Source organism: Eriocheir sinensis, chromosome 66 (assembly GCF_024679095.1).
Source record: "Eriocheir sinensis breed Jianghai 21 chromosome 66, ASM2467909v1, whole genome shotgun sequence".
NCBI classification, from domain to species: Eukaryota; Metazoa; Arthropoda; class Malacostraca; order Decapoda; family Varunidae; genus Eriocheir; species Eriocheir sinensis.
The window spans coordinates 6,791,449-6,815,768 of NC_066574.1; the positions used below are offsets into that span (position 1 = coordinate 6,791,449).

General features: G+C 42.6%; 2 protein-coding genes across 13 annotated transcripts in view; both read right to left on the minus strand.

Moving 5' to 3' along the window:
* Window positions 1-748: 748 nt before the first annotated feature.
* Window positions 749-14,495, minus strand: LOC126987785 (integrator complex subunit 2-like). The gene is given in 21 exon segments (XM_050845110.1): window positions 749-1,158; window positions 1,265-1,438; window positions 2,360-2,579; window positions 3,045-3,152; window positions 3,667-3,931; window positions 4,384-4,561; window positions 4,850-5,002; window positions 5,518-5,667; window positions 6,751-6,962; window positions 7,271-7,419; window positions 7,972-8,170; window positions 8,663-8,811; window positions 9,114-9,297; window positions 9,551-9,707; window positions 9,710-9,744; window positions 9,996-10,168; window positions 10,371-10,574; window positions 10,979-11,109; window positions 11,498-11,714; window positions 12,384-12,525; window positions 14,061-14,495. Coding segments are annotated over 21 exon segments (3,666 nt in total). The 5' UTR covers window positions 14,345-14,495; the 3' UTR covers window positions 749-976.
* Window positions 14,496-14,901: 406 nt separating this feature from the next.
* Window positions 14,902-24,320, minus strand: part of LOC126987786 (cytochrome P450 2L1-like) — a 30,945-nt gene continuing 21,526 nt past the window's right edge. For 2 of the 12 annotated variants that reach the window (XM_050845115.1, XM_050845112.1), the window contains exons 2-11: window positions 22,477-22,579; window positions 21,949-22,042; window positions 20,962-21,095; window positions 20,130-20,348; window positions 19,195-19,391; window positions 18,594-18,708; window positions 18,020-18,200; window positions 17,407-17,524; window positions 16,869-17,013; window positions 14,902-16,122 (exon numbers count right to left, since the gene is read on the minus strand). In XM_050845115.1, coding sequence (XP_050701072.1) covers window positions 15,941-16,122; window positions 16,869-17,013; window positions 17,407-17,524; window positions 18,020-18,200; window positions 18,594-18,708; window positions 19,195-19,391; window positions 20,130-20,348; window positions 20,962-21,095; window positions 21,949-22,042; window positions 22,477-22,561 — 1,470 coding nt within the window. In that variant the 5' untranslated portion in view covers window positions 22,562-22,579 and the 3' untranslated portion in view covers window positions 14,902-15,940. Of the gene's footprint in view, window positions 16,123-16,868; window positions 17,014-17,406; window positions 17,525-18,019; window positions 18,201-18,593; window positions 18,709-19,194; window positions 19,392-20,129; window positions 20,349-20,961; window positions 21,096-21,948; window positions 22,043-22,476; window positions 22,648-24,320 lie in introns of those variants that run through there. The other 10 variants (XM_050845114.1, XM_050845111.1, XM_050845116.1 and 7 more) reach the window with 10 other exon arrangements.

The window sequence follows — 24,320 nt, forward strand, 5'->3', positions numbered from 1 at the left end:
ACCAAGTTCCTTTTTTCTTCTTAAATTGATCATGTCACACTTAACCATTCGCTGGTTGTTACAAGGTTCAGTAAGCACCTATGAGGCTCTGTTCATATATGACTGAACATCTTTGTAAAACTTGTAAACATCCTCAATGTCATGGCCATGTGTTGGGCATACACTTGAATCTACCCTTGGGCTTGCCTCTCCAGTAAAACATATGGGCCCTCTTAAACACTTTTCGTTACACACACGGCCTCCTTATCTCAGAGTCCTACAATGCCCCATTTGATATGTGGCTGCTCCTCCATGAGCAAAAACAAATTATTAGGTTCCGTATTCAAAGCCCATGCATTGTAGGTGTAAAGGTTGAACTGTCTCCTTTGTTGGGAGAAAAAAAAAAAAAAAGGAAAAAAAAAACGTCTGGCACATTACACCAAACACTCTTAGCATCCCATTGCTCTGGAGTGACCCTGATCACCACTGTAACAATGAAATCCTTTTGCTGATGTTGGCTGAAACATATGGGAGGGCAGCCAATACCCTACACTGCTGGCTTGTGGCATTGTGGTGGATGCAATCTTCGTCAGGCTATTACAAATAGGCACTTATAGTATGGTTGAACCATTACTGCACTGAAGGATACATATATACACACAAAGGGGCAAAAAACACCATTCAAGAAGTCCTAATAATAACCATTATTTGTGAAAAATAATCTATTTGAGGGGAAAACATAAAAATGAAAATGAGGCATGAACTATGATGAAATTTTTTTATGTAATTTTATTTTAATTATAAATCTTCTCACACATTACTTACAGAACAAAACCACATGAAAATGCTGATGAAGAATTGATGAAATGTGATGGTTTCACACACACACACACACACACACATGCAGACAGAGTTTGTACACAAACTCATCAAAACATGATGAACAAAAAGATGATGTTGGAAGCTGATGGCCGTCTCCTTCCCACACAACCCAGCACTAGTAGAGGTTGTGAGACATTGTACTCTCCTTAACAAGCTTCCTGAAGGTGAAGATGACCTGAGCGTATAGAGAGTCTTCCTGCGGCACTGCACGCACCATCTCCTCGGGAGGACCTGCCTCGTAGTCCATCTTCTCTATTCCATCAAGGTCGCGTTCCTCCATGTCCCCATTTTGGAATACTAAAATGGAAAGATTTTTTTTTTTATATATAGATATATGGATAGACAGAGATGGTTAGATATAGATACTAAATACTTATTCATGTCTTACTTCTCCTGGACTTACTGAGAGACTTAGGGGCTGGTGCTGAGAGCAGACTGGACTGTGCTGACGCCACACGGCCGTACATGACCATGAGGTGCAGCAGGTCGTCGGTGAGGGCAGGGAAGGCCCGTCCAATGGCCACCAGCGAGGGCAGAGACTCCTTGATGATTGTCAGCCGCTTGTTTTTACTTAATACTGTAAAGGGCAAGAAATAGAGGGTCATCATGAGTGACCTGAGAGATGACTTAGCAAAAGCTTAACTTTCTGTTATCTACATGAGTGAGACTGGAAGTGGTGTGGTATCAGTGGGCCTGATAATAGGAAGGACATGGAGAAAGTATTCAGTTCTTGAAGAATAAACATAAATTTAAATTCCAGCCCCCAAAAATCCTGAACCTTCAAGTTAGTACCTTTCAGAGTTCATAAAATTTTCTTGTTCATCTTAGAATCCACTTTTATGCAGATATGACATTTTGCATTTCATGTAATACTTTGTAGTTGTGGCAATCACCTATTTTCTTATTATTGCTGTTTATTAAAATGTTTTCACAGAAGCAAATTGAGATCAAGGTCTAGAAAAATAACAATCTAAAAATAAACCACACGACAGCTGCAGCTGCCTGATAGGTGCCCTGAAAAAAAAAAAAAAAAAAAAAAAATAAAAAGTCTGTTCACTTAAGTCTGACCCAAGCTGAAACCTAAGCATGGTCGTAAGCACAGTGCAGATTAGCAGAAAGTGCTGCATGAGATAAACACAAAGAGAGGTTAAAGAAAACTTGGAAGCCAAAGCAGTAGCCAATCAGCACTCAGCTTGCAGACACACTTGGGTTTATGTTGTCAGCTTGGGTCGGACTTAAGTGAGCAGACTTATATCTGTAGCTACATCTCTACTAACATGATGAGGTCCATAACACATTATGGCCCAAGATGGTCAGCACACTATTTGGGTTGACTGTTATTCAACGCAGATAGTCTTTAGAGCACTGGTACTAGCACTGGCTCAATAACAAGGAGTTTGATGCACACTAATTAGTCACCAACTTTGATTCTTTATCCACAGTCAATAAACAAAGTATACAACTAGACCTACAACTAAAAATCAAGTTCATCACTAACCTGACAGCAACGTGGCCAGGGTGTTTATTCCAAGCCTTGATATACTAAGGGTGGAAGGCATGGCATTTTGCAGAGCAAGGTGGGAAGTTAGTTCAATGGCAAACAGCTGTTTTTCTAAATCAGGAAGCTGAAGAAGCTCAGGAATCCAGTTGAGGCCAATGGCAATATGCATTGATGGAACACCCCTCACCACGGCCCCAAGTAGTTCTCCTGGGTAACCCTGTTGAAAAGGGGACGCAATAATTTGGTCAGGGATATGGCTTAAAAAAATAAATAAATAAATAAATAAATAAAAAAAAAAAAAAAATAATAATAATAATAATAATAAATAAATAAATAAAAACTACAGCTAATGCTAATCAATGTAACAAGAGATTATTACGTCATGTAACAACTTCCTTAATACACATCAACAATTTCCATTTTGTCTTGTCTATTTATATCTCCAATGCCCAGTCTCTGTCCTGTAGTGCAGTGGTTCCCAACTTTTTCAAAGTCACGGACCAGTTGAGCAAGTGAAAAAATTCTGCGGACCAGTACCATAGGCACAGATCCAAGCATACACTGACATTTATAATATAAATATGGCTAGGAGCAAGTGAAGGAAGTCATCCCTTAGGCTTCAAAGGTATTCCAGACAATACAATAAAGTGAAGCCAGTCAGGACCCATGTCAGCCTACATACCTGGAAATGCACCAGCTTGGCCAATGTTGTGTCCTTGAGGAAGGCCTGATGGATGTAGGAGCACACAATGCTTCGTACCTCCTGCAGCATTAGGGCTCCAGCGCCATCCTGAAATATTATAATAAAATTTAATCAACCCAGCCAACTTAAATCTAAAAAAAACTGAACCCATAATGCCTTTCAACATAATGACAACACTGGATATCAAAGACATTTAATCTACAGGTGAGAAGGTTCAATTTCAGCCAGTAAATGTTTTGAATGTCAGGCCCCACATTTATTTGTATTTTTTACAATTGAACTACATAAAGCAACTTGTCAATTGAAGCACCAAGGAGCAGCATGAGATGGAAATGCTCACATGCATCCATATGAACACTTCAATTATTCATGTACCTGGTCCTGGACCCTAAAGAATTTGTGCTTTAGAATCCATTTTTACTGTCAATCAATCTGCCTATAGCTCTAACTCTTTCCTCTGAGAAACCTTCTTGAAGGAGTGTCCATGGCTGAAGTTCAAAGTTCATAAACTGCCTTTGTGCAACATTCACATACTTCTCCCACCTCTCTCTTTCATGTATTCCTCAATCTTGTAATCAACATTTGCATGTAAGTCACCCACCTTCTCATGCTCCTTCATCAAGCAGGCCTCAAGCAAGATTTGTACTGCAGCACTCTCCTGGGTGAGCACCAGCGCCCCTCTCAACTTCTCCCTCTCCTCCTCGATGGTCTGAGGGGAGGTGGTGGTGCCAGCGTTGGCACTGGTTCCCAGGCAGTGGGCAATTGCTGTTGCAGGTTTATTTTGCATTTGCTGCGATAGGAAGGTACGTGAGGACAGCAGGTACACTTGCAGCATGTACATCACCAGGTGCAGCAGAGGAGCACACCTGAAAGAGACCAACAACTGGACATTAGGACTCAGGCATGTCAGGGCAAATCCCACATAAAATTTTTGCATGAGGTGAGTACCAGACAATGCCTAAAATGAATTCTTGATTAGCGTGACACAAATCCACACCAGATTCCTCCTTGGTATGAGTAGTCTTGCGAGGGGCACAATGAACACCATTACATATATTCTTGTGCTGCATGGGATGAGTCATAGAGGTGGATTCTTCATAGCTCAGTGCCTTTGCTTTGATCACACAATGTGTATATTCTTGCACATTCTCTTAACAATGATTCAGATCAGAGAAACTGAATACAAATTCATCCTGGATAAATCCATGGGAATTGGTTCCAGATCTGGCTCTTGCCAAGCCTAAACTTAGGTGAATATACCACTAAACACCTCTCCGTTTGACAGGACAACACGTCGTGACACGCCCATCCCCCTCACCTGTAGACTTGATCATCACAGCGCAGGACATACAGGGGATCCAAAATGATGTCATCTTCGGAGAGTGCTCGCCGAAACTTTCCGTGGACCTCTATGGGCAACAATCCCTCCACAGTCATGGCCCACAACCGCCGGGGGAACAGGGAGTTGAGTCGCATCCACACTTGTTTATAGGTGTCTGAAAACCAGAATGTGCCTCAACTGTTTAGACCTCCAAAAGTTAAATTCTTACATACAAATGCTTAATGAAATACATATGCAAAGTGGCTCAAGGAAAAAGCAGACTGCTTCAGAAGCCCCATGAGACGGAATAATGCCCCCTGACACTGTAGGGAAAAGAATGAGACTACAGTACGACAATGCTGTGATCTGTAAAACAAAACAGAAAAAAAAATACAGTATATATGATTGCAAAGATAAGTGACATAAAGGAAGATGGGTGTACAGAAACAGCATATTTCCTCACCAAGAACCTTGCGTGGGATGCCAGGCTGCAGGAGGCACTTGATGGAGGCTACAAGAGGACTAGCCAGGGGCCAGAGTTGGTGAGGCGGCATTCTTAGCAGGCGATCCAGCAGCACCAGGACTTGGCCAGGGTTGTGGGCAGCATCCTCAATAGCTACAAGTGAAGGAGAGGTTACTCATGCTGCTGCCTGTCAAAGTAATGGTAATGGACTGTTGCACACAAACATTACAGCTTTAAACATATCTTCACTGAACACTTTTCCTTGCTTTCATTAACAATACAGATTTTAGATACACACACTTTCATAGAGTGAGATCCTCTACAACAACTACCTTGAAGGTCATGAACCCTTTGATTTTTGTGAAGGGGATTCAAATTTAACCCGGTATCAGCGACGGGCCAAATTTGTGGCTTTACCGTGTAGCAGCGACGGGCCAAATTTGTGCCAAGATTTAAACCCCCAAAATAGATGATGCATAATCTGATCACAAATGCTTGGATATATATTATGAAATGGTTTGTGTGAGGTGTGATTTTTTTCTCATTTTTCTCACTTGGAGGGACCATTAAGAAACATGATCCCTGCTGCTACCGGGTTAATCATAAAGACGGTGCCTCCCATAACATCCTAGACTTGGAGATGTGGCATAATTGCAATAACTCCTTACCTTTAGATACTGAGAAATGGTCAAGGGGCAGCGGTGGTGGAAGAATGCCAAGTCTAGAGTTGGCTGAAGGCGTCTGGTAAAGCCAGTCCTCCACCAGACACAGCTGGGGGTAGTGGCTGACCAACAGCTTCACCAGGGGAGAATACAAGCCTGAAGCAGAAAAGAACACCTCAAATATAAGAAGTTTTTAGGCTACTCATTTCTCATCTGAGCTCCTCCATGGTAGAGTCCAAGCATGTGGTGAGTGAGTGGACATTGATGATGATGCTTCCTGAGGCTCATGCTACTCCCACGTTTCTCCTCTCATCTAGTCATAATTAAATCTTCATATGAAAGAAAGATCAACAGCGATATTAACCTATTAAACAGCAAATATTCTGGATCAAAAGATTCCATAAAGACAAATGTGTGTGGTAACCACTAGACCAATGCCTGTTAAAACTATAGTAATATTACATTAGTCATCGGTTAGCAGGCAAATCCTTTTCAATCTATGAAGAAAAGAGAGAAACCAATGGAGTCTTTTCAATACCCTTTTCAAAGGCATTCCAATACTGTGTCATTGAGAAAAGAAAGCAGCTTCTTATATTCCAAAATTAATAATTGTCATATCTAATACTTATATATCTTAGGTATTTTTAAAACTGCTTTACATTAGTACCGGTACATGATATATGAAATAGAAAAGAATGATTTTTTGTATTGAAAGTATGTTTTACTCAATACAATAGCCATATTTGCTGATGTATACAGTGAATGAAACATAAGATAATCCCAAAAACCTCAGTTCAAAATACGGACTTATAGGGATGTCCTCGGCAAAAGATCAGGCCTAACCTGGGAGTCACAGAGTATGTAGCTAAAGCAACTCCAGTCCTTTATGACTCTTCCTGCTGACCACTGTACTATCAACACCTTGCTATACACAAGCTTCTGGTGGTTTTATTTTCAAACAGTAACTATAGCTTTCACAGGCAGAAATTGTGCAGTCATCAATTCTTTCATTGGTCACACAATAATATTAGCAATGCATTTTTTTTTGTATAGCCTGTTTTTGCTTAAAAAGAATAAATGAAATGTGCATTGCTGCAGATGCAAGATCCATGAGAAAAACAAGGGTTGGGAAATCTCTGTAGTCCATCTGGAAATGCACTGTGGCTGGTTGAGAACCACTGATCAAAGGGCTAGAGCACAGCTTGTTGATACTTCATTACTGTCTCTTCATCAACATACCTGCATAGAGCCTCTGTTCTTTCTGTGCATGTGAGAGCAGGTATCTGATGGGCAGCTGAGCAAAGAGGTGAGGGGAGTAGATGTGGATCCTGCGGGCACAGGACAGCAGCTGGTGACTGTTGCTGAGCCGCACGTCCTCGTACAGCAGCAGGTAGTAAAGCAGCAGCAGCTGTGAGGTCATGACGGAGGCAACGGGTGTGCTGCCACTAATACTAAGGACAAAACAGTTAAAATAGTTCTTGAACATTTTAAAAGCATTCAGATTATCTTTTCATTCCTGCTCCTAAAGAATCCCTCAATGAAGTTTTCCAGTCTTTCCACTCCCTTCCCTTTCAAATTCGAGCAGATGATCAAAGTTTTAGTAATACGACAGCCCATTCTTGAAAAAAGGAACTGATGTAGGTTATGTGAAAAAGATTCTTTCCCACACCATCACCCTGAAGGGAAACTCCCAAAAGGAGCAGCGTATCAAAGGTATAGATAAATGTAAACGTTCATATAACCAGGGGGCAAAACCAACCTATTGGCAGATGAGGTGGCTTGTGAGGGCAAGTGAGAGGCCTTGATGGTGGAATTGTTAGGCTTCTTTGGGGCAACAGCAGCGTTCCCCCGCAACCTTCTCAGCTGGGTGCCTCTGAATGCTCCCCTAAATCTTGACCCAGAATGTTTCTGTCGCAGTAAAAAAAATAATATGGATTTTCTGTATACAATTCTGATGATTCATGTTTTTTTTTCTGTCCATAAGCCGTCCAGGACCTATTTCCTAGGGGTCAAAATATGGACTACAATGAAATATAATGGATTGTAAATTGTCACATAATTCAAATTCCATGAGAAGAAATGATAAGTGATGATAAAATAAATATGACAATAGTTTATCACAAGGAATAACTGCACCAGTTAAAAATCTATGTGCATGTGGTATGCCAAGATGAGGGGAAACAGTAATTCAGTGACTTTGACACATGACAAGAATAACTGAGGATGACTTAGTGAAGAGAGAGTGAGGGTAGGACTGAAGAAGATGGCATCAGAGGGAAACAACCAGTAAAATGGATTAATATGAGCATTGGAGAGAGCTAACATGCAAGTGAGTGTGTGGAGATGGAGTGCTGGGACAGAGAGAACAGGACACTCTTCTAACACAGGTGCACCTTGAGGAAAGTTCATGTAAGGGGAGAGGGCATCAGATAGATTAATAGATATATTAAAAAAAATTACCATATTTTGACTTCTTCCTGGACTCTTCTCAGTAAATATGGACTGAGAAAAAACAGCCATGATCTCTTCCTCTGATATGGGCTCATTGAAGTGGTCTGACACCCCCCCTTTGCTGGCACTCAAGATGATGGAGTTGACGTACACATCAATCAGCTGTGGCATCACTGGGTGCAGCGGCGTGGAGCAGGCACAGATCTGACTGCAAGTTTAAGGTTAGAAAAAGTTTTAAAAATGCAAGGAAATGGACTCACTTCCCCCTCTACCATCTTTTTCCTTATAAAATTTTGCAAGAAGGGTGTATGGTTACAAAACTACAGCACTACATTTCTTTCTCATCTTCCTTGCTAACTGCCCAACACTTAGAAAAAATAGCGACAAATGAAGGGAAGGTCACGGACATTACAAGCAAAAATTTGAAGTAATGGGTTAAAACACTCAATACAAGCAGCTTTAGTTCTTGATATAATAAGAATAACAATGCAACCACTTGAAACCCCTAATTTACTTTAAGATTGCTCGCTAAAAAGGGACTGAAAAATATTCAGAACTTTTACTTGTGCTCTTAACCCCTTGAATACAATGACAACCCCTCCATGCCAAGGCTGAACTGTGAGCTAAATAGACACACACATAAATGTCTTGAGCATGATTTATTTTCCTTTTGGGCAAGAGAGCCTAATTATCTGCTTACTTGTAGATCCAGTCTTTGATGGGGACCTTGTGCTTGGTGAACATGCGACTCTTGAGCTGGTGGTACACACAGTGGACTGGGAGAAAGCCTGGGATGTTGGCATTCAGGCCTGACGTGACTGGCACTTTCACAGCATGTGCCGTCACCACCTGCAAATCAATGTCACAATGGTGTCTCGTCACCTCACATGTAAGGTTTATGCATGAAACAATAAAATGTCATTCCTGTAAGATAGAGCATTACTACTTTTTAAGAGGGAGGCCCCAACTCCTTTTTTTTTCCCCTATACTGTAAATGACATATATTTTTTTACTATCACATCTCAGGAGCAAACCAGAACTGATCTAGAGCTAGTATCAATCTCCTCTCTGGCATGGTACCCATATCTTATGTAAATAAAACCATAAGTATCTGGGGCAAACCACAATCTCTTCAATGCCCTCTAAATTACCTGCTCTGTGAAGACATCGTGGGTGAAGATATATTTGATGCGGCCCAGGCTGGAGGCACGGGTAATGACCTTCATGCCCAGAGCGGCGCTGACCAACTCAATGATGGCACTGAGCTGCTGGACATGGAAGTGTATGGCCATGAGCAATAACATGGCTCCAAACGAGGATGACACCCCGCTGGCCCTGGGTAAAGGATGGAAGGGAAGCAATGCAAGTTAATCAACCCTGCTCAGACTGGATATAATTTACAGTAGGGCACCACGTTCATGTTTAATTGGTTGTCAAAAATGCATGCAAAATCTGAATCTGTGGAAACTGGGCCAATGATCCTATGAAAAAAATTGGTTTCAGGCTCATCTAAAGACCCACCTGCATGTCCTTGTTACTATATCTATAATGTTCATGCCATCACGTTCCTTCCTTCGCAAAAACTCACCCTGCGAAATATGCCTCCTCCTTAACGAGCCATTTGATCCACTCCGAGGCTCTCCGTTCATTATCCTGAGAGGAGATGAGCGACGGGCAGGCAATGAGCATGCAGAGGCCCGTGCTGACAAACCTCACACCCGCGGAAGACGGGGGAGGTCGACAAGCTGCAGCAGGTACATGATCTCTGTGTCCTCGCTGAACCTGTGGAGGGTGTTCGGGCTCATCAATAACTATCATCTTTTTATGAGTATTCTCTCTTCCTCTGATCAACTTCTCTGAAACTTTTTGCCTTTATAGTGCTGATCTAATCACCTATCCTGGTACCTTAATGAAGAACTTATCTAAATGAGCACAAAGTCTGACGAGATCTTTTGAATTCTTCCCCTGATTCTAGAAAAAACATGATACTGGTAAGTGATGATGATAATGAAAAGGACAAGACTAGCACTTACTTGAGGTTTGCCAGACTCTTGAGGGCACAGTAGAGCCTAAGCAGTGCAGTGGCGTGGATCACCTGGGAGTCTGGCAGGGTGTCGTTGCTGTTGAAGAGCAGCAGGTTCCTCAAACGCTCACTCAGGTCTGTGCGTAGAGCCACCAGTGCTGACGGAGGCTGGTCGTATTTTCTCTGAGGCAAACAGGAATAGATTTGTACCTCTTTAAACACTCTAATTAACAAACATCACCATTCAAAAGTTTCCTTCTTATTTTCATATAAACACATACGAAAATACCACTGTGAAATACTAACAGAAACTAACAAATGTGAAGGTGTATCATTTATAAATCAAATGTGACTGGGTAAGGAAAAATGATAATAGAACACTCACCCTCTGGCCACTCTTGACAAACTGTGCAAACCATGAGCGCTGTGGCTGGTTGGGTGACAGCAGAAGACCTGTCACGTAGCTCACCACGTCCCCTCCCTCACTCCCCCCACACACACTGCTGCCACCCAACCCTCCAGTATTGGCCACCTTGCCAGCATCCAGTGTGAGATAGATTGCTAGCCCAGGCATTCGGCACTGCTCCACCTGCAGACATAACAAAGACCTGAATAAGGCAATGACATGGTATGAAGCATTCTTTCAGTAAGCTGACTGTGAAATAGTAAATGCTGAATAATGAACTTTACATAGTATGAAAAGAAAATATTTTACTGTATATATGTCTCAAATTTCATGGTACTCTACTTCATATACAACAATTTCTCATGATACAATGATGCCAAATGTTCATGTATATAATAATCTCTCAACCACATGACTATTACAACCAAACTTGATGTTCCTCATAGATAGAAGCCACACAAAGTTAGAAGGAACCTGATTTCTTAAGAACCTTACTTGTCCATTGAATAAAGTTTTGTATACCCGACACCAATAGCTTTGTATACACTGGTAAACCACCATATTCATAAAACTCTACTAGGACTCACACAGAGTGTCCGCACGTTGAGGGCTTGGCTGGGGTTCATCTGGCATAGTGTGCGCACAGACTGGAGTCTCACCAGACCACCAGGAATGTCTTCATCCTGCTTGTCTCCATTCATCACCAGGCCTGTCACAACTAACAACACATGGGACTCATTAGTGGTATGGGTGCAGAAATCATTGCTTCTAAAATCATCAATATGGGCATTGCAAGAGCCCTTTCCACAACAAACAACCAAAAAGCACCAAGAAATTAAAATAAACGAGAAAGTAATTTTAAGTTCATATCAGTTACATTATAATGTTATTATTATCTACAAGAGCATTCTTTAAAAATAATATTGCCAACATTTTACCAATAACTCATATCTTAGATGCTGAAAGAGGATTTTTGCTCTCTAAAAAGTGCAGGTTTCCAGATGTAAAATCTAAAAAACATCATGTTCATGTGGATGAGTTTCCCATCTTTTCAGAAACACACAGGTTCAACTTTGAGGAGGAAAAAATCTTTATCTAGTCCTTACCCTCTCTGAAGCAGTCTGGCTGGTTGGCCACCATGCGCGCAATGAGCACTGGCCCGTTGGTGACGTGCAGCAGTGCCTCTGCCACCTCTGCTGGTGGCAGTAGTGCTGGCAGCTCGGCCAGGGCAATGCAAAGAACATCGCTCACCTCTTCCAGGTAACACGGGTTGTCAAAAAGCTCTGAAGCTTTGTGATAAAAGTCTTGACGTGGCTCCCGGATCTGGAAGTTTAGGGAAGGAATTTTACTGACTTCTAATTAATATTTAGTCTAACATAACTGCATAGTATCTACATTTCTTCACATCAACAATGCTCACAAAAACTGCATACATTCTAAGGGGATACAGTAAAACACTATTTAGCATGAATGAGTTGAAGATTCAATTAAACATTGGGCAAAATAAGAGACACTATCAAATGTACATGTGAAATAACACACTAATTTAGCACAAGTTTCTTTAGCATGTATCACTGTGTTGATATCCTACAGTACTTCAAGTAATTTTAAGACAAACACTATGAGTCAAAGTATTTCTAGATGTAATAATATGAAATGAACAAGTAACTGATGAATTTATTCAAGGACAGCACACTTGGATTCCATGGTAGCGAGCATTTTATTTCACACCATCTAAATATAACTAAATAATAAACACCTGGAAGAATCTGAATATAACAAAACAATAAACACTTGGAAGAATCTGTAGGTATCCAAGTCTCTTTCCTGACAACTTCAAGATAATTTTTAATGAACATGACTCAGTAACCTTGATAACTGAAAATGTCTACATCTGAAAACTTTTTAGAAAATAATTTACTCAGTGACCCCAAACTATCCATCCTTTGCAATTTAAATCTGTAAACAAGACATGAACCCTTCGGGCCTTACCTGCGCCATCACCAGCAGCAGCTCAGAGAGGAGGAGGCGGAGGCGGCGTGTGGGGTCTGAACACTCAAACTCCAGAGCCAAGCCGTTGGCCAAGTTTTGCACCAACACACTCTCATTTTGATTTCCACCTCCAAGCTTCTGCCTGAAATTTCAAATATCATATTAGTAACTAAAATAAATGGGTAAGTGCATTGCAAGAATATGGATAAGATTCAAGAAACAGAAAAGGAACTCATTCATCTCTTAATAGCTAGTTACACACAATGTAATTTAGACAAGAAAAGTAATATCAGTATGTGAATGTCCACTATAAAATTGTAGTTGAGAGGTGTCAATTCTCTGAAACACGAGACTTTGGGTGAGAAATGAATGTATGACAACTTTCCTTGGCTAGCAATCAAAACCGTGTGCCGCACAACCAATGAAGACATGAAGGTCAGTGATATACAGTTGTGCTAAAGAAGATACCCACTGGTGCAGTAAGTAATTTCATCTCTAGAGTTTAAAATTATTTACATGCTTTCTCATAATTTACGAAAGCCATGAGTAGCGGTTCAAAGTACTCTGCGGATTTTTCTAAACTTGTTTGATGATTGATGATGCTTGTTCGCTTGACTGGTTGGAGTCTAGTACTGCTTTCATCCTGTTTCTTGTGATCTTGATGAAAAGTTTGCAGGGTACAGGGAGATGACTAAATGGATGATAATTCTTCAAGCCTTTTATGTTCCCTTTCGATGAATTAACATATGGTGGCATTTCATAAATAATTGAATTAGTTGCTTAATATTTCTGATCTTTTTTCATTAGGTCATACACCATTTTCTCCTGCTTTCCCTCTATTAATTTCTTACACAGCTTTCTTAACTTAGCCCACAGTTACACAGGGAACTTCTTACTTTTAGTGAAGCTTACCTTACCTTACCTTACTTAATTTCAATCAATCCTTCTCCTCAAAACCATCCTCCTGCCCACCCTAATTACAGAACAGCTTGGTGTAGAATTTTTCCGCAACTCAAACCAACTCCTCCATGTTATTTGTTGGTGACATTTGCATCCTTCAGAACAAACAACTGATGTCTGCCAGTGCCCAGTCTTCCCATGGTTGCTGTTTTGGTACTTCTGTCAATCTTTCGAGTTTCTTCCATCTTGTTCGGGTTAAAATTACGGATACACAAACTTCCTTGCAACTGATAAGTTTTGTATGTTCTCCCACATCTTATCCCTTTTTACTTCTTACTTTCTTATATATGTGTTTCTCTATATCTTTAGTTTCCATTGTCTGTTCTGCCCCCTTATCTCATCCCTTCTATTTCTTACTCTCTTATCTCAGTGTTTCTCTGATATATTTTCCTTCTGTTGTAAGTTTACTGCCATGGACTGTGGACTGTTGCTTTATATTCTATTGCTGGTGATGTTGACACTGCAATAATTCTGATTAGTTTGTTGTTTCTCCTTCGTTTGTCATTTTCCCTTTGATGGTTAGTTAATTAAAGTTAGTTAGTCAATTAGTTAGTTATTGTTAGTAAGTTATTGTTAGTTGGGATGTCAGTTAGTTTGTCAATTAGTTAAGTTTGTCATTTGCTTCCTATATCTTCTTTCATCTCAGGAAGTGACTTGTTGAATAAGTTAAGGGGGAGAGAGAGAGAGAGAGAGAGGCGGGAGGGAGGGGAGGGTCACCTGAGTTGCTGCTCCTTCTTGACGTCCATCTCGAGGGCCGGGAAGTCGATGGAGAGCAGCGCCACGAGGGAGTTGACCACCTCGATGCCGGACAGGATCCTGAGGGTGACCTTCCTGCCGGCGATGCACTCCGCGGAGTGGTCCAGCGGGGCGATGAGGGACATCCGCACCAGGCAGGGCAGCACGGCGCGGATGTCCTCCTCGCGGCAGCATGCTAGGGTGTGGATGTCCGACTTCTCGATGGCCCGGAACACCCGCGGGGACACGGGCGCGGCGGCGGGCATGGCACAGCGGGGGAACAAGGGCCGCAGACCACACGCTCGCCCGTCCGCTTTGAGACTGAACGCGTGAACGCCGCGCCGCTGCTGCCGAGGGTTGCCGGCGAGTGGCGGAAGGAAAACTTGGGCTCCTTTTTTCCCCAGTGAGTGTTGTAGTGTACCACGAACGTTGTCTGACTTAGGTGAGTCTTCTATCATACGCCTTGATGTGCTTTTGATGCTTAAGCGCAGCCCTTCAGGCGGTGTGCCAGATGGCCCAGGTGATAGTGTGTCACTGTCAGACAGATGCCAGATATGACCGATTGGCATATATTTTTTTTCTTCTTAAAAACTACAATACTTTGATATCTTATCTACGTTACGTCCTATTTGTGAATAATAGGCATGGCAAAATAAATGCCTCCAAAACACCTTCACACACACCCCTCCTGAAGGCGGAGAGGGAGCTAGGGGTGATAGACAGCCCGTGGCAGGATGCTCGGCCAGGGGGTCATGTCACGCCCACAGACCCGTGATATATGATAACCATGCATAGACCACTGGATCGAATAACAGACACAAGGTGAAATCAGATTTTTTTATTAACACACACGCACACACACACACACACATACACGGTCCCACGTGCCTTGGCATCGTATCATGGCCTTCTAGATCAGTGTTGTCCAAACTGGGGTCCGCGTACCCCTGGGGGTCCTACGCAGCATAGATCAAAGGGGTAGGCTACGTGAAAAGACCATGAACACACACACACACACACACACACACACACACACAATGCAGAAACTTCCCATGTTTTATGAAGGACGCGTAATGCACGTGTACCGAAATATAATATAATATAAATATAATATAATTGAGTTTAATCAGTAGGAGAAGGTAATAAAGGGTATAATAGGCGAAAAAGATTGGACAGCACTGCTCTATAGATGGCCAATTCATCGTATCCGCTGAAGTCGATATTCATACATATCACAAACTTAATCTCTGGACTGAAGCCTGCAAGGAAAAAATCTGCGCAGGCCAACGGGTGTGAAAAAGAGATGAGTCGGATTCTCAAGAGTGCTTTTAAAGTTCATGGTACAGCCTTGTCATACTATCCCTAGCCTTATAAATATACCCACGGAAGTACCCACACCCTTTCAACCTCCACGAAAACCTTACCAAATGCGGGTTCGTATAGCCCCTAAATGATAGAGAATGTGGGCCTCAGACATACGACACTGCCACGTCACTATTATAGACATACAATATTAAGTCAAGTACACAGAGCTTTTCTCGAAATGGGCAACACACAACAAAGCAGCAGAAAATGGGAGGAGAAAGTCTTGAAAAATAAAACTAACAGAAATCAAAGGGCATAGGAGAGAAATACATCAAGGCTCTTATAGTGATTAGAGTGTTTGCTTAACTTTGACTATATATATATACTCAGTTCACCGGATCTCATTCCTACAAGACCAGATGAAGAGTGCTGATCGGTATTACAAGACAAATAGTGCTGACCGTTTTTATAATACGAAATCAACTGTAACAGAAGAGGTTGCGGCTCCTAAAAACGTTTCTTCGGGAGCAATCGGGTCCATATGAGGGAAGAGATTGTTAGTCCCTGGGCACAATGAGGATCTCCTGGTCTCTGGGCATGTTGGCGTTGTGCACTGGGCGCGGGGTGAAGTCCACACTGCGTCCCTCGGGCATGGCGAAGGTGAAGTTTTGCAGGAGTGCGGCAGCGAAGATGTACAGCTCCATTCTGGCAAGTGATTCCCCGAGGCAGCTCCTTTTGCCTATGAGAAGAGTAGAAACTAGTTGGCTTATATCCCTTTTTTTTCAGCAATGGAAGCAGCCTTAAGGGCAACACAAACAGAAGAAGAAAACAAAAAAGTGCGCTAAGAGCTTTGTTCCAGCAAAGACGAGTGACAAGAAAGAGGAGAGAGAATCATGACACCTCTCCTTCCGAAACCGATCTCTCTTCCGGCCTCTCATTCTTATTTCTTTTGCTGGATCAGTGCCTAGCGAATTTTTAGCTGCTTTCCTTGTTGTAAAAAAGAAGAGAGGGTCAGTTTCAGTTAGAGAGATGTCTTGATATTCCCTTCTTGAAAGCGTTGAAACATACGTGTGATGAGAGATGGATAATTATTTAAGCCATTCTAATTGTTTTCATTGTTGTACGAAAACGAAAAGGAGAAAAAATGAAGAAATCCATGTTTTAACCATCCGTATTTGCTTGTAGTGCTGTACGAAGTTTGAGAGAGAGAGAGAGAGAGAGAGAGAGAGAGAGAGAGAGAGAGAGAGAGAGAATAGGAGGCAGCTCAAGGGCTCAAAGGAAAAGAGGAAGCGAAAATGCCCGCCATGGCGATACTCATGAAAACGGTGTCAATAGAAGAGCTTAAAATGCAGATACTATTTGGAGAGGTGTCTTAGGTACTCCCCTCTTGAAAGTGTTTAAGTCGTATGCAGGAGGAAATACAGATACAGGATTTATTATACTAACTACCCGTTACATGTCAACAGAGCGTCATAACCTCCTCACCAACACCGAAGGGGAAGAAGGCCTCCTTGGGAACACTCAGCTTGCCAGACTCGTTCAAGAACCGCTCAGGGCGAAACTCCTCCGGCTCGTCCCAGTGGTTCGGATCGAAGTGACAGAAGTGGGCGTAGCCGACGAGGGCAGTTCCCTGAAAGAAGAGTGCGTGTGATTGTCTGTTTAACGAAAAGGCGGCGTATGATAGAGCAAGGCATGAAACGAACACTGCGGTAAATATTCTCTAGAGTAAGAAATAAAGGAAAAAAAATAATAATGTCCTGCTCTACTCTCAGCGATGGAGAGATAGATAGATAGATGGACAGATAGATAGAGAAAAAAATGTATTGCATTATAAAAAAAAAGCCTTACACCACAAAATCATATTGTAAGCTGTTTGTTTAAGAATATATTTACACATCATGCACTTGTTTTTCACACTGCTAACTTTACTCAGGGCCATTTCCTCTCCATTCTCCCCTTCTTCCCGTAGCGTAGCAACCTCACCAGAACCCTCACAACACTTCCTGCAGATCATTTTCCTCACCTTTGGAATGAAGTATCTGTCGAGGTAGGTGTCGTGCGCCGCGGCATGAGCCACACCAGCCCCCACCAGGGAGGACACGCGCAGCACCTCGTTCAACACGGCGTCCAGGTATGGCAGCCTGCGCCCCGCCACGCAGGAAGGGCAGGGCAGGGAAGGAACGGCAGGTTAGGAGTGAGAACAGGAGGGCTACACAGAATGGAGTTGCTGCGTATTGGTGTAGGAGAGTAAGTGACCTATCTAGGGGGAAAGTCAATGATCGCTGCAAGGATCATACCGTGAACACACAGCTCACCTTATGCTTGCAACCTTGCCTCCACTGTGAAGTCAGTCAAGAGAAGCAGCGGCAAGGAGTATAGCCAAACCAGCACGAAATTTTGGCGTCAAAATACACACTCACAAGCACACACACACACACACACACACACACACACACACACACACACACACACACACCAAAAAAAAAAAAAAAAAAAAAAAAAAAGTCACACCACTAAAGGGTTGGGGCTTATCACTTTTACAGGAGGAGGAGGAGAGAGAGAGAGAGAGAGAGAGAGAGAGAGAGAGAGAGAGAGAGAGAGAGAGAGGTGAGGTGGGGGTAGGATAAGGGGCGTACTGTTGGCGGTGGGCGTGGGAGGGCAGCGTGTCGCGGGGCACCACCCTGTCCAGCTCCTCCTGCACGCGCCGCTGCACCGCGGGCCGGTGGGCCATGTGCAGGATGATCCAGCGCGTCATGTTGGACGTGGTGTCGTAGCCGGCCGCGAACAGGTCAAAAATGGTCTTGATCAGGTCCTGCTCTGCGGAGACAACCCAGAGAACACAGCATATGAATCTTTCTATCTCTTTCTATCTCTCTCCCTCTCTCTCTGTCCATCTATCGAGAGAGAGATACAGTTGTCTCGATGTACTCGGGCAATAGGTTCTGAAAGGTTACATTTAGTACATTTAACCTAATAACGAAGAAAAAATCATAATATCGAAGAAATAGATGAAACCTCCACTGGCATTCTGGAAGGAGTAGCTAGACGCAGAAATATAGGCTATATGAGGTAAGATAGGAAACTGAAATACCCAAACTCGCCTCAGAAATTAAACTACTAATGGAGAAGCGCAAAAACAAGGTTACAATGTTTTCTGGTGTGTGTGTGTGTGTGTGTGTGTGTGTGTGTGTGTGTGTGTGTGTTGCCTACCATTAAAAACTGAGTTGGGTTCGTCCTTGCGGTTCTCCATCTCCAGCAGGAACTCGTCCAGCACGTCCCTGGGGCTGGCGGGGTCCAGGGAGGCGCGGTGCTCCCTCACGGCCTCCTGCGGGACCAGACACGGGGGCGTCATTACACACACACACACACACACACACACACACACACACACACACTGGAAACGAGGAAATAGGGAAGGGAACAGAGATAATGACATTGTATTTCCAGGTTTCTGACCCATAACTGCTGAAAAAAACCCATCAATAATTAACCGTTTTAACAATGACTTAAATTGAATTTCGTTACATGTGTGGGTACAACAGTTTTGGGTCTGCAACTGAAAAGCAATGTTCTGAGTACGATAGTCTGGCAACGCTGTCCAACGTTGCCAGATTGTCGTACTCTGCCTCTTATGTTTGCCAATTTCCGACCCAAAAACTGCTTTCATCACCCAAATAACTGCCTTCATATATGGTTATCGTTTAAATGGTTAATTATTGGTGCTTCTTGGCAACAGTTATGGGCCCGGTAAATACCTGGTTCTGAGTACGATAATCTGGCAACGGAGGGAACTACCATGTCCACCCCTCACCTCCATCATCTCCCTGCAAAGTTTCACGGACCCCTTCAAGGCCTCCTCCCGACACAGGCGCCGGAGGAGGGGCTGCGGGATGTACCTCAGCCACGGGAAGAAGTCAGGCAGCGCGAGAAGCGGAACGTACTCTTGAAACTTTTGGACGTCATGTGCAAACTCCTGGATCTTTGCGTCGCTCAAGTCGTAGCGTTGACCTGAGGGAAAGAGGGAGAATAATAAGATGAGAGAGAGAGAGAGAGAGAGAGAGAGAGAGAGAGAGAGAGAGAGAGAGAGAGAGAGAGAGAGAGAGAGAGAGAGAATGCTGTTTTTAATTCTATATCATGAACAAACAGAAAGAAAGATGAGTATTGAGGATGAAAAATAAGGAAAACAACACTTCATATTATAACATACGTGAAAAAACACACAAACACACACACTCACAAAAGTCCGAATCCCTCATACATACATACAAATTGAAAACACATAAAACAGCCAAAGTTAAAATTAATAAAAGACAACAAAATTAAGATATGCCATAATACACTCTTTAGGGGGAGGGGGGGAGAGGGGGTTGGGGATCAGGGGCACTTTCTCATTATGGGCTACCCTTGATTCTAAAGCCATATTTTTTTTTAACGTTGTATTAGTATGTGGCTAGTTTGGCTTCTTAATTTCACTTTTGGGTTAGAGTTAATTAGAAGAGTGTTGGATTCTCACAGAGTTAAGGCGCCACACAACAAACTCAATCGGTAAAACAAAGTGAAATGACAAAATCAACCACAACCAATTGATCACGCCTTGAGAAACGGTCCAAAAAAGACTTATCAGCCACACTAGTATTGATGAGAGCTAAAATAAGAACATTAATACTTTTCTATATATACCCCAGCAATTTCCACGAGAGGCGCCGAAACGTTTACAGATACAGGCTATGGTACGACGTCACTCACTCGCCACCAGCTGCCAGATAACATTGAGCGCCGCGGTGTTGATGGAGGGCGGGAAGAAGGATGGTTTGTTGGCGTAGGTCCTGAAGTCCTGCACGAGCCCCTCCGCCTCCCGCACGATGACGTCATCCAGGCGGGACGTGCCCATGCCCAGGTCGCGGAGGTTACGCAGCAGGAACCGACGAAGTGTTTGCCACCGCTCCCCGCTGCTGAAGATGACTCCTGAAGAAGGTTGAGAATTTGAGAAGAGGGTGGGATGAGGAGGGCGAGGGGGTGTCGTACTATATGAAAAAAAAACTTCGTACACTAAGAGAGGACATCCGTGTTTATAAAAAGTAACGTTCTGGAAGAGGGGAGGGAGGGAAGGAAGGAGAGAGGAGGGATATATTTGAGAAGGTGAGATGATGAGAGCAAGGGGTGGCTATACTATACGTCTGGGGTGTCATACTATAAAAAAAAGCCTTCCGTGTCTATAAAATATATCACGTGAAGGAAGAAGGGAAGGAGAGAAAGTAGGAAGGAGCAAGGAGGAACATTTCTGACACCTTTGTAAATACTTGTAAACATAAAATTTCCATCGTGATATAAGAAGTGAAAATAATGATGATAATAGCAATTAGAATATATACGACAAAGATCACAATGAAATATGGAAGAGAATTAAAAGATGATGAAAATATAGAAAAAGAAAAAGAGGATAGCCTAGTCAATATATTTGTATCAATGTATGTATCCAAATGTATCGATCCACCTCAGTTTGCTTTATTTCATCTATGTCAGTATTCTTATTCCTCTCTCTTGCATGACACTCTTACCTGCTCTTCTTGTCTCTTACCTGCTGTCTTTCCGTTCGACAGAAAATTGAGAAACTTCCAGTCGGGTCGGTCGGTGAATTCATACCTCGAGAACGCCTCCCTGATCGTCTTGTAGTTGCACATGAAGACAAAACGTTGACTCCCGACGCGGCAGCTGCAAGGGGAACAGAAGAGATATATTGCCTGGGGGTTAGGATAGATAGCAGGACCTCCCATCTTTGGTGCACTACCTCTTTTTACAGCTATAAACTTCAATCAATCAAAGAGCAAAGATCATAATGAAATATTGAAGGAGAATTAGATGTTGATTTACAGATTAAACATTGCTGGGGCTTGGATCAGATAGCAAGACCTCCCATCTCTGTTGTATCTCTTTTTACAACAATGAACTTTAATTAGTCAGACAATCAATCAGTTAACCAATCAGTCAGTCAACAAGTCAGTAAATCAGTCAGTCAGTTAGATCAATCAATTAGAAGACACAGGTCATAATGAAATATGGAAGAAAATAAAAAAAAGGTGAATTACAGAATAAAAGAAAAAACTTGATAAAATATGTTTAGGCTATTCTTCTTTGTCTCACCTTTTTTTTAACAACAATAAACTTCGATGAATTAAAGGACAGAGATCATAATGGAATGTAGAAAATAATTAAAACAAGAAGATGATGATGTACAGAATAAAAGAAAAACAGGAACGTGATAAACTCTGTGTATTCTTGTATCTTTATCATATAGGTGTAGCCTAATATATATTGCCTACTATCCTAACGTGTAGATCCATCTCGGTTTTCTTTATTTCAACTATTTAACCATCTATTCCTCTCTCTCTCTCTCTCTTTCTCTCTCTAACATCACACTCCATTTAAACGTACTTATTATTGGTGCTGTTCTACGTGAAATTAAAATATATATACTTGCTTTCTTTTTCGTTCTTCTCTGCATAGGACACACACACACACACACACACACACACACACACACACACAGTCTACAGATCCACCTTACCTAAATGTATCTCCGTACTTTTTCTGTAGCCTCCTGCAGGATTCTAGCGTGTTACAAAATGTTAAGCTGCCGATGATGGGGTACATCCGCGGGCCTGGCAGGAGACATTAGGGGGTTACGGCTTTGGTGAAGGTAGTGAAATTATAGGAGTAGTAGTAGTAGTAGTAGTAGTAGTAGTAGTAGTAGTAGTAGTAGCAGTAGTATTAGTAGTAGTATTATGATTAGTTTAATTCAAATATTTTACTGAACAAGTAGTTTTAATATATATCACACGTTACCAACGGTATCGGACATGTTATTTTTCACTCATTCATGAACTATAAGGCCGATGAGACATAGCTATAAGAAATCACGCTTTGTGGATGGACAGATGAAATGAAACCGACCATGGTAGAAGTAGTAGTAGTAGTAGTAGTAGTAGTAGTAGTAGTAGTAGTAGTAGTAGTAGTAGTAGTAGGTATTTTTAACATTATTTTTATTATTTTTTTACATGTATTTTAATGGTATTGCATCCGTTCTATGACCCACCTGGAGGCAGCCCCGGCGGGTCCCTGCTAAGGTAGAAGACCAGCAGCACCACCAGCACCACCGCCAGCAGCGCCTCCACCAGCATGGCGCCGCGCAGGGGGCTCTGGGGGTCACACGAGGCAGCCCGTCAGCTTGGGGTTACACCCACAACGTTATACTGTGTGGGCCTTTCTTTATACGTGAATGAAAAAACAATGGGAGATAAGTAAAAGATAAGCATGGAATAAGCTCTCATCTTCAGCATTTCAGTGAAACACGACGGATTCATATAAGAGCAAACTCGACTGCCACTTTCTCTATTTTCATATTGGCTAAGGTAGAAATGCAACTTCTAGATTACGTTTAGGTTAAAGAGAGATCATTTAGTCTGAACCATAGCGTCTGTATTGTTTGAAAATCTGTGTTAATAGTCCAAATAAATACGTGTATCTTTGTAGAAAACTCTTCGGTGAAAGCGCTGCTAGTTTCGATGCTGGCGCTGAACAGACAATCCGACTAACAGACAGTCAACTTTAAAACCGTCAAATTCTTCATTCGCATGAGGTAAAATGGTGCTAGGAGTGCTTCATTTTGTTTTTGTGAAGAATAAGTCTGAAAACAACACCCTCTCGCTGACGCGCTTGACAAAAATACCTGCCCGTGCAGCTATTTGGTCCACTGACGCAGAAAACAAGTCTTCAGCTGCCGGAGGTTCGTGACCCAGCCAAGCGTGGCTACAGGAAGGTGTGCATTGTACTTGATGAAATAAGTTTATACTCCACTAGAAACTGATGTTGCCCACTTTGCCTTGCTTAGCAGTGAAGACAAGCAGCTACCAAGCGGCGCTTCTGTGTTTTGAAATTTGCAAGTGTTCCTGTGAATATCAATTAAGCGTCCCAACGTGGTCTCTGAATGCGTTGCCAACACGGCCGTCTTAGCATATCTGACGTAAAAACACACAGCAGACTGGTCCACGCCTTGCTCAGGCCGAAAAGTTTTTTGCTGTCAATCGGTCCACTGATCTCAAGGAAACTCCGTCCAGGAGAGTACTGGCTGGCGATCACGAGTTTAGCACGAGATTGGACCGTGAGTGAATGACACACACACACACACACACGTGGCGCAACTGGTTAGAGCGATGCGCTGCCAGGATCCACAGTCTGACAGGGCGGCGGTTCGAGCCCGCTCAAGCCGGATTCTTTCCGTTGACTAGGAGTGGTTACTGTCCCCCCTTGAGCAAGGAGGATGGGGTGTGTGGTGTGTGAGGTCCTCGCAGTGCCCATAGAGCGATGATAAAGAGCACTTGCTCATGTCCGGAGGGTACCTGCTGGCGATTATGAGTCCAACTCGCGATCAGGCCGTGGTGAATTACACACACACACACACACACACACACACATGTAGGTTATGCGGTATGTGAACATTTCGAGTGTCTTCAGAGCTTATTAAAGTATAGATATGAAGAATTTCGGTATTCATACATTGCCTACCAACACGCATAAACACACATACCAATTTACGTAATTAATGTGGTTAATAGTGATTCTGCACAGCAAGACATGTGTAAAGCATATTTCCGATGAATACAAAGCTCATCACGTGCTTCTCCACCACATGCAAGGAGTATTTGTAATAAAAATAACTGCAATAATAAAAAATAAAAAAATGTACCTACAAACAGTAGCCTAATATAAGTATGTACATTTCTCGATGGTGATACTCTTAACCAAGGTCTCGCTCGTAATCTCCGACAAAAGCAAGGCACGCCGCACACGTACCAGATCGTTGGACTCACGGGCTAATCAACTCAAGTGCGGCCGCCGAGATAACTGCTGTAGCCTACTTGCTATTGCACCCCGGAGTGT